General features: G+C 49.3%; 1 protein-coding gene across 1 annotated transcript in view; it reads left to right on the top strand.

Annotated features, from left to right (window-relative positions):
- Window positions 1-477: 477 nt before the first annotated feature.
- The window catches only part of SLC67A1 (solute carrier family 67 member 1), a 51,936-nt gene continuing 38,184 nt past the window's right edge, over window positions 478-14,229 (top strand). The window contains exons 1-4 of the mRNA XM_074272328.1: window positions 478-619; window positions 2,463-3,197; window positions 5,105-5,202; window positions 5,944-6,089. Coding sequence (XP_074128429.1) covers window positions 3,060-3,197; window positions 5,105-5,202; window positions 5,944-6,089 — 382 coding nt within the window. The 5' untranslated portion in view covers window positions 478-619; window positions 2,463-3,059. The remainder of the gene's footprint in view (window positions 620-2,462; window positions 3,198-5,104; window positions 5,203-5,943; window positions 6,090-14,229) is intronic.

Raw genomic sequence — 14,229 nt, 5'->3', positions numbered from 1 at the left:
TGGTGCCCTATCCACTGTGTTCTCCAGCTGCCCCAAAGAGCTTACTTTTGAATTAATGCACACTGGCTGCCCCATGGAAAGGAAATGATCATAACTGATTCCAAAGTGAGCACTTATTAAGCACCTGCTGTGTACCGCCTTCCCTGTCTCTGTACCCTCCTCCCTGGGCACAATTAGCACAGAGTAAACACACCTACTGGAAATGCCCTGGAGCCCAATCGGCTTGAACCAGCCCTGCCAAGGCCATCGGCCTTCCAGGACCTCGCAGCCTGGTCTGTCGGGGGCTGGGAGGGGCAGTGGCCCTGAGGGACGGCCCTCACTCAGTGGGGGGGGACTGTCTCCTACGCTGGGCCCTCTTCTCGCCCCTGAGCTCGGGCTGGGCCGGTTCTCTGGGCGTGAGTCATGGGCCCCAAACGGGAGCAGCAGCTTTGCGAGGTCTCCCCCACCCCCAAGATTCAGGAAGTCACCCGGGCCACGTGTTCAGGTTTCAGGCGGGCAGAAGGAGCTCTGGCTTCCTGCTCGGGCTTCTCAGCGTTCAGAGGCGCCGGAGGGGCCCCTCCTGCCACAGGGGAGCAGGCCAGCCGGGGGCAGCTGACCGGGACTCCCGACCCCGGCCCAGGTGTGTAGCGACTGCCCGCGGGCTGGCCCTGGCTGGCTCGGGCCCCCTCTGCAGGGTCCTCCGGCCTCCCCCTTTGGAAACTGGGAGGCTCAGACCCACAGTGTGAAGTTAGAACTCCAGTTGGGGGAGGGAAAGCTCTGAGCCTTCCTTGGGGCTCCGTGGTTCAGGGGAGCAGATGCTGGTTTGGAGGCAGAGCCCAGCTCAGCTCCCAGCTTTAGTAGTTAAGTGGCCTGGCCACGAGTGTGCCTCAGGTTCCCCTCTGTAAAAGGAGATGCCCTCCGAGCTGCCCCCCGGGCTCCCCCCCCCCCAGATGCCCGGGACAGGAACAGTGAGCATTGTAAGACCAGCCAATAAAAGCTCCGTGGGGAGGGTCCCTGAGGCAGTCAGTCACCCAGCCCCCCCCCCCCCCAGGCTCCCAACTCAGTTTAGGGAATGATGCTCAGAAAGGAGAAGTTCTCGGAGTCTGAGCAGGCTTTGGACTCCCGGCCTCCGGCTCCTCCAGGACTCTCACTGTGGCGCCCCCTCCCTGAGCTCCGGCCATTGCCCAGAGACCCCCAAGGGCGGCTTCCCCCGCAGGCAGCCCCTCCCCCACCATTTTGTAGGATGTACTGCTGATATTTTGATAACCATCTCCAATGGAATTTATTGCCTTCCTTTTCTCTTATGCCTTAAAAATGAGAAGGGGAAACCCAGGGCCCCGGGCCCTCAAGAAACAGCTCCTGCCCGTTCCCTGGCAGGAGCCACACACACACACTCCACACACACACACACACACATTCACACACACTCCACATACACACACACCCTGCACACACACACACACACACACACACACACTCACATCCACACACACCCTGTGCACACACACATTCACACACACTCCACATACACACACACACACACACCCTGCACACACACACACACACACACTCACATCCACACACACCCTGTGCACACACACACCCCCTGCACACACACACACTCACACACTCACATCCACACACACACTCACACACACACACCCTGCACACACACACACATCCACACACACCCTGTGCACACACACACACCCTGCACACACACACACTCACACACACCCTGCACACACACATTCACACACACTCCACATACACACACACACACACACACATTCACACTCACACAGCCTGTGCACACACACACATCCACACACACCCTGCACACACACACACACACACACTCACATCCACACACACCCTGTGCACACACACACACCCTGCACACACACACACTCACACACACACCCCCTGCACACACACACACACTCACACACTCACATCCACACACACCCTGTGCACACACACACCCCCTGCACACACACACACACTCACACACACCCTATGCACACACTCACGTGCACACACACTCACACACACCCTATGCGCACACACTCACGTGCACACACACACACAGTCTGTGCACACACCCCCACACACTCACACACACTCACTCCCGACACTTGTCCTACCCAGTCCCTGGTGTGTATCATCTCGGCAGGCCCCTGGGACACCGGAGCGCGGGGATCCTGGGGCGCAGCCCCTTGTGTTGGGGGAGGGGCCCGGGTAGGGTTCCCCAGCTCAGCCGCGCCCCCGTTTCCACCTCTGTGAAATGGCCCTCGCGGTCTTCGCGCTCCCGACTGTCAGGACGGGAAAAGGCGGCCGGGTGACGGCGGAGAGTGGCAGCCTTTGGGCGTCCGCAGGCCGGGAGCTCGCGGTGGCTGCTTCCTCCGGCCGGCGGCCGGTGTGGGGGCGGGGCGGCCCGGCAGCTCCCAAGGTAATGAGTAACAGGAATCCCCCTCCCGCAGGGACAAAGTCTGGGGGACGCGGCGCTAAAAGCCTTGAACTTGACCCGTGACTTGCACCGGCGGCGGCGGCTGAGGGAGCAGCCCCAGCAGCCTCGGGGGGTCCGAGGAGCCCCATGGGAGACTCCCCAAGGACGGCTGAACCCTCGGCCCCCAAAGGAGCCGGCGCTAAGAGGAAGGAGCGCTCCGCCCATCCCCCTCCTTTGGACAGATCAGGAAACTGAGGCCGGAGGGGCCGGTGGCGGCGCCTCGGGCGCCTCCGGGGCAAAGCCGGGCCTGCGGCGCTCGGACAGTCAGTCAAGCGGCGTTTGTAAAGCGCCAGAGCGCGCCAAGCCCCAGCTGAGCGCTACGGCCACAAGCACCAAGTGAAAAGGGCCCGCCGTGGGCGCTCACGTCGGGGCGGCCCCGACCCCCCGGCCGTCCTGGCCGCGGGACCCGCCCGTCTCGGGCCGGAGCGGCTCGCGGAGGCTGCGTCCCTCCCTCCGGAGCCCGGCCCCGCCCAGCCCAGGGTCCAGCCCCGGCCCGGGACTTTGGCACCGCGGGCGCCCCCCCCTCCCCCCCCCCGCGGCCGGGCCAGCACCGGGAGCGCAGCCGGCCGGGATGCAGCCAGGCGCCCCCCTCCGCGCGGGGAGCGAGGCCGGGGGCGGCCCCCGGGGCCGCCGGCTGGTTCTCGGGGTGACCTACCTGCTCACGGCGCTCGAGCTCACCTGCCTCTTCATGCAGTTCTCCATTATGCCGGTGAGTGGTCCCGCGGGGGCGGGGGCGGGGCTGGACGCGGGCCAAGGGCAGACGGTCCCGGCCGAGGGCGGCGGGGGCCCGGGCGGGGGTCGGGCTCCGTGCTTCCCTCCGGGCCTCCGTTTCTTCATCTGTGAAATGGACGTGCAATGGCGTCCTGGGCGCCCTCCAAGCTCTGCTCAGGGGCTCCCCCGCACGGGCCGTTGGACGGCACAGGAAACCGCAGACAGTGCTGCCGGGCTTGGCTGGTGAGCTTGGACAAGTCGTGCTCTGTCTGAACCTCTGTTTCTTCACCTGTAAAAAGGGGGTCCCGGGGCCCCCCCTTCTCAAGGCTGTGCTGGGCGCCGAGGGAGAGAGGGCCTGAAAGTGCTTCGGACTCCTCCCTGCCCCGCCCACCAGGGCTCACGTCCAACCCTTTCACCTGATAAAGGCAGGGGAGGCCAGAGGGGGCAGGAGCGCGAAGGAAGTCCCCCAGAAAGGGGCAGGACTGGCTCCAGGTGGGGGGGGATGTAGCATTGAGAGCCCCAGGGCTTGGGGTCCCAGAGGGAGGTGCAGGCGGGGTCCCCTGAGCCCCAGGCTTCTCTGCCTGGCTCCCCACAGGCCTGGTCAGGACTTTTCCCCCAGGGCAGTCCTGGCTGAGTGACCTTGGACAAGTCCTTGGGTAAGGGTTGGGCTTGGACTTATTGGGAGTTAATGGCCCACTCAGCCTCTGTGCAGCCCCAGTCCGGGGCCGGGCACTGTGCTGCGCTCTGGGACCCTGAGGGACCCACAGACATCGTCTGCCCTCCCCATGCGGGAGCCAGGGAAGGAGCAGCTGCGAGTCAGAGGGAAGGTCGCCAGGTCCTAAGGGGCCCCTGGCCTCCTGACTTCAAGTCCTTCACTCACCCACTGTCCCGCACTGCCTTGTGTCAAACAGTCTTCGTGTCCCTCTCTCCTAACACTGGCAGCATCTTGTCCAACCCCAAACCTGAGTCAGCCCCAGCATCTGCCTTCTTCGGCCCAACTCCCATATTGCCCATGGAGTCCGGAAGTCCAAGGGGCTGGGCCACCCAGGGGCTGGGTCATCCAAGGGCTGGCCCATCCAGGGGCTGAGCCACAAAGGGGCTGAACCACCAAGGGGCCGGGCCACCAAGGCACTCCTCAGGGCAGTGCAGTCCTCTACAGGGCAGTCCCTGGGGCACTGGGGCAGCCTCTCCCAAGACAGCCCAAGCCTTCCCCTCTCTCCCACTCCCCAGCCCCTCCCCAGCACGGCCTCACCTCCCTGAGGCTGCCCAGAGTGGGCTCCCTCCCCGCCCGGGTCCATCCATCACCCCATTTGCCCCTCTTTCCTCCCGTCTCCTCCCCAAGGCCAGCCTCTAACACCTTTGGGAGCCTGCTGCACTTGGTCTCGCCTCCATCCACTGCCCACAAACTAACCACATCTCCTCCATTCCAAAACCCCAAAGCAACCTCTCCAGCGTTCCTGGAGCTTTTTTGTTCCCCTCTCCTCTTCTCCCATCCCCCTCTTCCTCTCCTCTTCCCTCTATTCCTCTCTATCTTTGTCTCTCTTTCTCTCTCGGTATGTCTCTGTCTCTCACTGCCTTTCTGTCTCTCTGGGTCTGTTCGTCTCTCTCTGTCTGACTCTTTCTGTCTCTCTATCTCTGTCTGTGTCTCTTTGTCTCTGTCTCTCTGTGTCTGTTCGTCTATCTCTCTCTTTCTGTCTCTCTATCTCTGTCTGTGTCTCTTTGTCTCTGTCTCTCTGTGTCTCTTCCCCCTCTGCCTGGGATCACTCCCCACCTCTGTGCCTCAGTTTCCTTACCTGTAGAAGAGGATGATTCTCAGAGGTCACTGGGGCAGCCTGATAAGAGAAGGGATAAGGAAACCTCTCTAGCCCTACAAACAATAAGAGGTTGCTGTTTTCTGGGTTTCAGTATCTGGTGAAGAACCTGGGCCTGGACTCTGTGGGCTTTGGCTACCTTCAGACCATCTTTGGGGTTCTCCAGCTCGTGGGAGGCCCCATTTTTGGCAGGTAATGTAATCTTCCCCGCTGAGGTAGGGGAGTCAAGCCTTCTGAGGCACCATGGCCTGCCTCCCCTGAGAAGAGAGAGCCCGGGGAGCTGGGGGGCAGAGGGGGGAGGGGGTGTCTCTGAACTAAGATGCGATAGATGTAAGTTCTTCCTCTCAGTGCTGAGGTGAATTTGCTGGGTGACCTGGGCAGGTGATCTCCTTTCTCTGGGCCACATTTCCCTGCCTGTAAATGGGTGGGATTGGACTCAATTAGCTCTGAGAGGTCTCCCTGTTCTGCCTTCTAGGGTTCCAAGTCTCATCCCTGAAGGTTTGGGGGTGACAGGAGGGTTATACCACAGGCAGACTAAGGAAAAGAATCAGCCAGCTATTCCTCCCCCTTCCTCCTCCTCCTCCTCTGTCTCCTCTCCATACCTCTTTCTCCTCCCCTTCTTTCTCCTTCCCTACCCCTTCCCCCTCCTTTCTTTCCTCCCCTCCTCCTTCTTCCTCTCCTTCACTAGATGTGGGACCTTGGCAAGGTCATTTTACTGTTCTGGATCTTAGTCAAAGGACAGGCCTAGGTGTTTCCTAAGATTCTCAAATCCTTTGGGACCTTGGTCCCCCACGATCCTGGGACATACCTGGCCCAAAGCAGCCCCAAAGCCTGTTTGAGTGGTCTGCCCTACCAAGGTGCTCCTCATGAGAATAGGTGTGAGGGCAGAGGGTCTCCTGGGCCCGCTCCCCTTATCTCTGCTTCTCCTCCCAGGTTTGCTGACCAGTGGGGTGCCCGGGCAGCCCTGACCCTCTCCTTCGTGGCAGGTTCTGGGCTCTACCTGCTTCTCTCCTTCGCCACCAATGTGCCTCTCCTTGTGGCGTCCCGGATCCCTGCTGTGTTCATGCATGTGCTCCCAGGTACTGGGGCTCCCCTGACATTCTGGGCAGGGGGTGTAGAGGGATAGGATGTCAGGTCCATAAGTCCTATGGCTCAGCCTTGGGAATTAGGGGAGAGGCCAGGGCAGGGGGAGGCTGGAGAAGGAGAGCAGGCTTTGGCAGGGGCCCCTTCTTCCTCTGGCTCCCCCTTGTCTCTCCTGGCCAGCTAGAAGGAGCTTAGTCCCTAAGCTGGGAAGATCTGCTCCCAGATCCCATTCTGCCCTGTGCTACCGGGCGGCCATCACTGATGGTTTTGCTCTATTTGGGTGCCATTCCTTCTTGTAGATTACAAGAGCCTAGTCTGTCACCCAGGCCATCAGGGCACTTCACCAGAGCCCCTTCAGGTGTCAGGCCTTGCATTGGGGGCACAACAGCTCTGTTCTTCCAGCGGCTCACAGCTGATAGGGGAACCCCCAGGGTGCCCAAAAGCGTGACCTGCATGTGGCTATGCTCACAGTGTGACCTGCCTGCTGGGTGTGGAGGACCCAGAATTCCCCCTCACACCAGACTGAGTTCCCAGGGACCAGCATGAGCCCATAGAATTCTGGGGAGTCTGGCAAGCCAACAAACACTATGGGTGTGGTCCAAGGGAGGTTACATAAATAAATAGAGAATGTATACCTGGTATTAAATAAAGGCCTTGGTGAGGAAGAAACTAGGGTGAGGGGACCCTTAAAAGCCTCACACTGGGAGTGGTATTTGAGCTGGGCTTCAGAAAAAAAGAAGAAAGAAAAGAAAGAAGGAAGGAAGGAAAGAAGGAAGGAAGGAAGGAAGGAAGGAAGGAAGGAAGGAAGGAAGGAAGGAAGGAAGGAAGGAAGGAAGGAAGGAAGGAAGGAAGGAAGGAAGGAAGGAAGGAAGGAAGGAAGGAAGGAAGGAAGGAAGGAAGAAAAAGCGATTGGGAAAGCTATTTATGTGATAACAACATTGTGAAGACAAAGCACTTTGAAAGACTTAGAGATGAAATTGTCCACCACGATTCCAGAAGACCCATGATGAAGCTTGCTGCCCACCTCCTGAGAGACAGGGGATGGACTCAGAATAGTTTGGGAACACAGACAACTTAGTAATTTTTTTAAGTGGGGTTTTTCTTTTATTTTTTCCCTTTTAAATGGGGAGGGAAGGAGAGAAAAGAAATGTTTTTTGTTTTTTGTTTTTTGCTTTTTTAAAGATAAGTTAAAATGAAAGAATTCAGTGAAAGAAATAGTAAAAACCTGTGATTATGGCCTAAGTGAGAGAAGAATAATAGATAGATTGAGTATAACAAAGAATATATACTCCTCTCTTACCAACTTTTTCTTCTCTATAGAGAATGGGTGGGGATCAAAGAAAGTATAAGAGAATTGGTGGAAGGAATTACACAATTAACATCATGTGATTGTCATTAGGATCAACTCACCCATAAAACTAAAGGAGACAGCAGAATGGAGTAGAAAGAAGAATCTAACAATAGTTATGAGATGCACATTTGAAACCTGAAGATTCACAGATTAAAATAATGAGCTAAGGCAAAATCTATTATGCTTCAGATAAACTGAAAAAAGAGAGAGAAATAAAAAAGCAAGGGAAACAATCATAATTTCACACAAGGCAACAACAAAAATAGACTTGAATAAAAGAGATAAAGAGGGACCCTACATTATGCTGAAAAGTATTATAAATCTGAATTACAATTACTACTTAAATAAACAGTAAAACTAGAGAAGTGGTCAGCATCCTCAAATGTATCCCTTTCAGACTTAGACAAGACTAACAAATGCTATAAAAGAAACCAAGAAGGGTGAAGATTAGAGAGAGAATTTAAGAGCAGAAAGAGACCATATGTGAAAAGAATCTTCACTCTGGTGCACGCAAGAATAAAAAAGTAATCCATATGGCAGTTAAGAGATCTTTGGAGAGGACAATTTTATTTGAATGATAAAATCAGAGGCCAGATTATAAAGGATTGAGGAAACAAAGTGGGGGGCAAGTAAGACATGCAGTTTTTTTCTAAGCCTTTGACTGAGAAAAGGAGAGTTGTTTGAAAATTGTTTAAGGGATCATAGGGTCATGAGGGTTTTAAAAATGGGGAAGACAGGGATGTATTTTAAAGCTGGGAAAGATCCAGTAGATATAGTGAGAGATAGAGACATAGAGGCATAGGAAACAAAGAAAGAAAGAGAGGAATGGAGGGAGATTAGGAGAGAGAGAGGGAGGGAGAATAATGATAGAGGCAATGTGTTAGAGAATATAAGAGGGAATGAGACCAAGGATAAATGTACAGGAGTTTGCTTTGACCAGGAGAAAGTCTTCTTCAGAGAATGGAATAAAGGAGGAAAAAAAGAAAGATGGTGTCAAATCAGATTGATTTCAAGGTTTTGAAACACAGGAAAGGAGAAGGAGCTTGTGGTGAATGGTTTCTATTTTCTCAGTGACTCTCCCAAGAGAGTAGAAGTAAGTGGGAGATGTGAGAGCCTGGAAGAAAGCAGAGAAGGTGCAGAACAGTTGTTGAGGAGAGCAGGAGAGTGAAGCAGTAATGGAGGAGGAGGATTGCCTTGCTGCAGTGAGGACTCAATTTACATAAGATGCCATAAATTTGTAGTGACCCCAGTCAACACAATTCATAACTTCTTCCAGTTCTGCTCAGCAACATGTGAATAGGAGCAGAGGAGATGGGTGGTGGGGGCAATGAAGGCAAAACAGGAGTAAAGGTCTGGGAGAGGACTGGAAGATAGAGGAGTTAGAACAGGGACCAAAAGGAAATTTCAGAGAGATATAGGGAGATGTTGCATGATAAGGATGACTTTCTAACCCTAAATCTGTAATCCTGTGGTAGAAAGCAAGTCAACAAATACAATATCCAACTCTGTCCTGCCTGAACTTCAGAGACTGAAGGGGAATATACCCAGCCTCTGTCCTAAGGGAGCACCAGTCTGACAGGAGGAGCAGATCCAGGCTCTTATGGCAGAGAGCTGGAGAAGACAGAGGAGAAGTAGTTCCCAGCCCTGACCTTGGGGACCTAAAGCTTTAGGGAAGACAGGAGATAGATCTAGGCTCTCTCCTAGGCCCTGACTCCAGAGAACTTATCATCTAAAAGATAGGAGAAATACCCTCAAGCCTTGGTCTTGGGGAAATTCTAATCTGCTAGGCAAGCTTGAACTGAATAAGGGAGAAACTTGCCTGAGCTAAATTCACTTCCAAACAATATAAAATAAGATTTTTTGATTGTTGCTTTATAATATAGTTTTAGATCAGGTACAACTAGCTAGGCTACCTTCATTCAATTTTTTTTTCATTAGTTCCCTTGAAATTCTTGACCTTTTTCTAGGTCAGTAAGATAACTTCTTGGGAGTTTGATTGGTATAGCACTAAATAAATAGATTAGTTTAGGGAGTATTGTCACTTTTATTATATTCACTTGACCCATTTGAGAGCACTTAATATTTTTCCAGTCGTTTAGATCTGACTTTATTTGTGTAAAAAGTGTTTTGTAGTTTTGCTCATATAGTTCCTGACTTTTCCTTAGCAGATAGATTCCCAAACATTTATAAAATAATATTTTTAAATGAATTCTGGAGCAGGAGAACCAATAAAAGGTGGAATGAAACACTTTTCCAGCCCAACAAGGTCATTCAGATAAAAGGGGAGCTCAGTCCAGTGCAGGTAGTGTCTGGTCATGACAGGAACAAGATCCTGTAGTTCAGCATAGGTCAGTGACAGAGGCCCCATGCTGCTGGTGCAGCAGCTCAGTAGTGTTTCAAGCCAGCCTTGAAGCCTCAAGTTCCTGGCTTTCCAGTGCTCAGACTTCATGGCCCCAATGCAGCAGGTGAGTGACCAGGGCAACATGCCAGTGGCCAGGCCCTTAGCCCCTGGCATGAGAAGCTTGAGATAATGCCCTCCCAACACCAGGAGCAGACTTCAACTTTAAAATGAGCAAAAAAAACCAAAAAAACCTGACCATAGAAAGTTACTGTGGTGACAGGGAAGATCAAAACACTAAATCAGAAAAGAAAAACAATGTCAAAATGTCCAAAGCAAATCCTCAAAGAAAAATATGGATTCTTCTCACACTCCCCCAAATCCTCATAGATATGTTAAAAAAAGAATTGTAAAAATCAAATATGAGAGGTAAAAGAAAAATTGGGGGGAAGGGAATTAGAGTAATGAAAAAAGGGTCAACAGCTTGATAAAGAAACCACCAAAAAGTAGAGAAAACAATCTCTTAAAAAGTAGAATTGATCAAATGGAAAGAGAGGTACACAAGCTCATTGAAGAAAATAATTACTGGAAAAATTAGAATTGGGCAAGTGGAAGCTAAAAATTCCGGGATACCTCAAGAATCAATTACCCAAATCAAAAGTATGAAAAATAGAAGAAAATAGAAAATATCTCATTGGGAAAAAAAAAAACCAACTGATGTGGAAAATAGATCAAGAAAAGATAATTTTAAAATTACTGGCTCACCTGAAAGCCATTATTTAAAAAAAAAAAAAGTATAAACATCACATTTTAAGAAATTATTGAGGAAAATTGCCTTGATATGTTCTTTCCAGAGGATAAATAAAAATTGAAAGAATCCACCAATCATTTCCTAAAAGAGATCCTAAAATAAAAGTTCCCAGGAATATTATAACCAAATTCCAGAATTCCCAGGTCAAGGCAAAAAATAAATAAATAAATAAATACCAAAAGCAGCCAGGAAGAAATAATTCAAAGATCATAGAGCCAAGGCCAGGATTTAGCAACTTATGATATTCCAGAAGGCAGGGGAGATAAGATTACAAACAAGAATGACCTATCCAGAAAACTAAGCAAAATCCTTCAGGAGAAAAAAAATAATTTTTAATAAAATATATGCTCCAAATGGTATAACATTCAGATTTTTAAAGAAGTTAAATAAGTTTTAGAGGAAATAGACCATAAAACTACACTATTAGGAGGGCTTAACTTGCCCTTCTGAAAACTAGATAAATATAAATCTACATATTTAGAGAAATATTACATATTACTATATATAAATGTATTATACAATATAAATAAGAAAGTAGTTGAGGAAATGAATAAAATTTTATAAAACTTAGACAAGATAGATGTCTGGAGACAATGAATGGGAAGAGAAAAGAATATATCCTTTTCTCAGTGGAACATGGCATCTTCACAAAAAGTGACCATGTATTATCATGGTAATCATTAAAACTCTTTGATATTGACTGAGAAATAGATTAGTGGATGAATGGAACAGATTAGAAAAACAAGTCACAGTGGTAAATGACTATAATAATCTGGCATTTGATAAACCCAAAGCTTTGGGGATAAAAAATGACTAGTTGACAGAAACTGCTGGGAAAACTGGAAAACTGTATGGCAGAAACTAGACAGAGACCAACATCTTGTATCATATACCAAGATAAGGTCAAAATAGGTACATAATTCCAACATAAAAGGTGATACCATCAGCAAGAAATAGTTTATCTGTCAGATCTGTGGATAAAGGAAGAATATACAACTAAACAAGATATACATTACAAAATATAAAATGGATAGTTTTGATTACAATAAATTTTACAAGATTTTGAACAAACAAAATCAAAGTAACCAAGATTAGAAGGAAAGCAGAAAGCTGGAGAACAATTTTGACAGTATTTCTGATAAAGGCCTCATTTCGCCTTTATATAGAGAACTGAGTCACATTTGCAAGAATACAAGCCATGCTTGTACCAGTTGATAAATAGTCAAAGGCTATAAACAGGCAGCTTTCAGATGAAGAAATCAAAGCTATCTATAGGCAGATGCAAAAATATTCTAGAGCTCTAGAAAACCTTTGAAAACAGATGTGACATTTATTATATAGGTTTTCTTGCAATGTAAATTTATTGTTTTGTACTGAATCCTCTATTTTGTTCTGCTGTGTATGTGGTGATGATTTTTTTCTCATTTTGTATTTAAGTTTACATTTTTTGAAATTGTTAAAAAAATAAATAAGTAAAGGCAAAGATTTTAAAAAGAAAGAGAAAAATACTATAAGTCACTAATGGTGAAAAAGATGCAAATAAAAATAATTCTACCTCATACCTATCAGATTGGCTAATATGACAGAAAAGGAAAATGATACGTGTTGGAGGGATTGTGGGAAAAGTGGGACATTGCTGCACTGTAAGTGGAGGTGTGAACCATTCTGGAGAGGAATTTGGAACGATGCCCAAAGGGCTCTTAAACTGTCCCTACCCTTTGATCTAAGCCCAAGGAGTGCTAGATCTATATGTATCCTTTGATCCAGAAATACATCTGATCCTAAAAAGAGTTTTTAAAAGTGGAAGGGAGATCATATTTATTTCCATTTCTTTCTAGCAGCTCTTTTTATGGTGACAGAGAATTTGAAATTGAGGGTGTAAAGTTCTGATCGTCTCTCAGTTGTAATCCTTCTCTGGGAGAAGCACCTTGTAATCCTAACAGGGGGATGTTCCTCATGTGGGGCATGACTGAACAAGCCACGGTATGTAATTGTAATGGAATGTGCCCTAAGAAAAGATGAGCTGACTGATTTCAGAAAAACCTGGAAAGACTTACAGGAACTGATGCAGAGCAAAGTGACAGAACTGGAAGAACACCGGATTTAGCAATAGCAAGATTGTACAATTAACAAGGGGGAATGACTTAGCTCTAAGACAATCCAAAGGCTTTGTGATGAAAAATGCTCTGGAAAGATATTCATGGAGCCTGGATGCAGAAGGAAACAGATTTGTTTTCCCTCCCTTTATTTTTATCATGGGATTTTTTGGTCTTCTTCTTTCACAATATGACTCATATGGAAATGGGTCTTGCATGATTACACATGAACAACCGATACCAAATTGCTTACCATCTCAGGGAGGAGGAAGGTGAGGGATGGAGGGAGAAAAGCGAAAACTCAAAATCGAATCTTTAAAATTATCTTTATATGTGGCGGGAAAATGATTGTTTATATATGTGCATGTGGAACATATATGTAGTTGTGTGTGTGTATACATATGTGAAAGATTGGACTGACCCCTGAAACAACCAATCAGACAATCTTTTATGAAGTCCCTACTATGTGCCAGGCGCAGGGGTCCCAGGAAAGTCAGAAGATGCTGTGGGAGCCAGAGAAAGTCCAAAGGGGGGGAGGGGGAGGCTTGAGCCTGGTTCCCATGAGCACAGAGGAAGGACAGACATTCCAGGCTGTGGGAGCAGATCTGGACTCTGCAGCCTCCTATCCATCAAGGACAGACCAGGCCCTTCACCCCGGGACCTCAGTTTCCCCCTCTGTAAAAGAACCAGGGTTGGGCCCTGGGGTCCTAGGAAGCTCACATTTAGGGCCTCCGAGGCTGCCTTTCAGGAGGGGACTAAGGACCCAAAGGGGAAAGAGATGAGATAGAGAGCATGGAGCAGTCCTCCAGATCCAGACCACAGAGTCACAGACACCCCCCCAGCCCCCACCCCCGCCAAACTTCTCAATCTGTCACTGAGGAAACTGAGGCACCAGAATTGAAGCGCCTCGGGGCATCAGGGTTGGATTTGAACCACTGCTGATGGCTCCTTTGATGCTCCAACCACCAGCCCCGGCCTCCTCTGACTCCAGAGCCAGCTCCTTCCAGGATGCCCCAGCTCTTGAGCCCATGGTCTAGGGCTGTAGCAGGGGGGAGACAGTAAGGCAGGAAAGGCAGGTCAGGGTCAGATTGGGGCAGGCCTTGAATGCCACACAAATTTGAACCATATTCCTTAGCCAAGAGGAGAGCCACTGAAAACTTTGGGGGGACAGCAGTGACATGGTCAGAGCTGTCATTAGAAATATGGATCAGACAATGATGGACAGAAACAACTACACCCAGAGAAGGAACACTGGGAAGTGAATGTAAACTGTTAGCACTACTGTCTTTCTACCCAGGTTACTTACACCTTCGGAAGCTAATACTTAACGTGCAACAAGAAAATGGGATTTACACACATATATTGTATCTAGGTTATATTGTAACACATGTAAAATGTATGGGATTGCCTGTCATCGGGGGGAGGGAATAGAGGGAGCGAGGGGAAAATCTGGAAAAATGAATACAAGGGATAATGTTATTAAAAAATTACTCATGCATATATACTGTCAAAAAATGTATAATTATAAAATTAATTAAAA

Source organism: Sminthopsis crassicaudata, chromosome 6 (assembly GCF_048593235.1).
Source record: "Sminthopsis crassicaudata isolate SCR6 chromosome 6, ASM4859323v1, whole genome shotgun sequence".
Taxonomy (NCBI): Eukaryota; Metazoa; Chordata; class Mammalia; order Dasyuromorphia; family Dasyuridae; genus Sminthopsis; species Sminthopsis crassicaudata.
This window is presented reverse-complemented; position numbering and strand designations above follow the sequence as displayed.